General features: G+C 38.1%; 1 protein-coding gene across 3 annotated transcripts in view; it reads right to left on the bottom strand.

The window, feature by feature from the left end:
* Positions 1-2,500, bottom strand: part of KDM6A (lysine (K)-specific demethylase 6A) — a 185,056-nt gene that overhangs the window by 51,406 nt on the left and 131,150 nt on the right. For all 3 annotated transcript variants that reach the window (XM_004689966.2, XM_004689969.2, XM_004689968.2), the window contains one exon: positions 1,277-1,675. In XM_004689966.2, coding sequence (XP_004690023.1) covers positions 1,277-1,675 — 399 coding nt within the window. The remainder of the gene's footprint in view (positions 1-1,276; positions 1,676-2,500) is intronic.

Here is a 2,500-nt window from a genome sequence, read left to right as displayed (position 1 = left end):
TCACTTCTGCAACTTTTTCAGGCATTTATTCAAATGTCATCTTTCAGTGAAGTCTTCCTTAAGTTTCTTATTTGTATTTGCAACTCCTCTATTATGTTCTAGAACTCTTTTCAAATATATTTTTCCATAGAACAAATCATATCATTACCTCATATTCTATATGTAAATCTTACTAGCTTACTGTCTTTTTACCTACATAAATTAAGACATTTTTGAGCGTTTTCTTTGCTGGTTTATCCCTAAAACCTATTTGAATAAGACATAGACAAAGATGTTGAACATTCCTTTCAGAATAAACTACTAATCACTATAGAAGAGATGGCCCTATCACAAATAATACTTCAAGAATAGACTTGAAAAGCTTAGGAAAACAACCAGTAACATAAGCTACAAGCAAAAATACAAATGCTTCTTATAGCAGACTAATAAAAGTACAAGTAATTTGGTTATAGGTACCGACAACATTCTTTTTAATGCTTACTTCTTTGGCGTACAGTTTCACAATGGAGAGTCACTCCACAGAAACAATACAAATATTCAGAAGTAAGAACTCAAAATTTAAATGTCTAACAATGAACAATTCAGCAAAATATGTATATCTTTGATAAAAATATTTGTGAAATCTAGTACACTGTTTTGAAAACTTTAGAGATTACACTGTCTTAACGACAAATTAAACAATTTGCCTCCCTTCAACTTCCCACTTCACTCTCCCCACGTTATCATCTATACTGTCAGCATATTTTACCAGCTCTCTCCCCTCCCAAATTCTCTAGTTTCTACAGATTCTGGCATCTTGGTTATCTTCCCTCGCGGGTACTCTAATTATAATTTTCCACCAAAGTTACTCTTTATATTAATTCATGACAGTTAGCTTCTTTAATGGTCTTTTACTCCCACCAGAGTGAATACCTACCACTTAGCAGGTATTCATCGTAAGCACACACATTTTCAAAAAATAAGAAATACTGCAATAATGCTTATGAGGTCAATGTAACCTAACAGTGGGCTCGGTGAGGGAGGGGTTACATGATTTATTTTTTTCCTTTGGAAATTTCTAAAATAAATATTGTGTTAAGGATGTATGTGTACATTTTATAATGGGCAAGAAAATGCATTCACGAATATATATACTGAGTCATAATGTAGAAATAACACTGAAGTACTATACAATGTTATCAAGAGAGTTCCTCAAAATTTTTCTTTCAAATCACATAAAGCCAAAAAAAGGCAACTAAATATGAGAAACTAACAAGGTAGCTAATCCTTCCATTACCTGAGTGGAGTTAGATAGTTGGTTTTTCCACGGCTCCTCTGCGTTGCTGGTCAGGTTTGTGCGGTTATGAGGTAGAGTGAGTGCGTTTCGCTGCAGGTAAGGCACGTTTCCATTACTACTTCCACTTCCTGTTATGTGATTATTGCCTATCAAAATAGTGTCTGTACTTCCCAGCGTTCTTGATGTGCTACAAGGAACATGGCCTGCAGAAAAGGGTCCATTGGCCAAAGGCTGCCCAGGGCAGGCAGGGCGGACTCCAGGCTGAGAGACACTAGGCATTCTGGTCAGAGCAAGTTGTGGCTGTTGACCAGAGACTGAGTTTGTAGGCAGTGATGAGTCAGCTGTTGGCCCATTAGGAATTCCAGTAGATCGTACCTGTGCAACTCCTGTTTGTCTCATCTGTATAGAAACAAAATGAAAAATAAATGTTGCCTCTCTGGACCACACACAGGAGAGAATCAGAATATGAAGTTGTATAACTAGTTAATATTTTATTTTATCCTAACATTTGATCTCTAGAGGTTAAAAACACACACATTAAGGGCACTCCCTGGTGGCCCAGCGGGTTAAAGCACTGCACTAAGAAGCTTACGCCACTTCTGCATGAGTTCAATCCCCGCCTGCCCCGGAGGAGATCCACATGGCGCGGCAGACCTTTCCTGACCCACCCGCTGCTCCCCTCAGCAGTGTACTTCGTCGATCTGCCTGTTCTGCTCCCTATTCTGTCTCTGTTGAATCCTCTCACCCTCCACATCTCTGACCTGTACCCCAGTTCTGTATGAATAAATAAATAAAAATAAATTAAAAAAAAAACACACATTAAAAACAAAAAATTGTGTTTGTTCTTTAGATAAGCTTTCTCTGAAAAGCAGATATCTGTCTTATTGAATAAAAACATCTTTAATAAAGATAAAAGCAAGCAGCTGGAAATACCTCTGGAATTTATAAGTTTTTCCCCTAATCACAAAGTAGGGGATCCAAAATTTCATTCTTCTCCATTTATAATCCAGATACTCCAAAATTAACAGCCCTAACAACCCCTCACCTCAGTTTAAGATAGGATATTAACTAATAACTCCTTTAAAATATATAAAACAGGCTCTCCCTGGTGGAGCAGCGGGTTAAAGCACTGCACTAAGAAGCTGAAACCACTTCCGCATGAGTTCGATTCCCGCCTGCCCCGGAAGTGACCACATGGTGTGGCAGACTTCTCCTGACCCGCCC

This window comes from Condylura cristata, unplaced genomic scaffold (assembly GCF_000260355.1).
Source record: "Condylura cristata isolate star-nosed mole 26May11 unplaced genomic scaffold, ConCri1.0 scaffold00027, whole genome shotgun sequence".
Taxonomy (NCBI): Eukaryota; Metazoa; Chordata; class Mammalia; order Eulipotyphla; family Talpidae; genus Condylura; species Condylura cristata.
The sequence above is the reverse complement of the archived record's forward strand: the minus strand, read 5'-3'. Positions and strand labels throughout refer to the sequence as shown.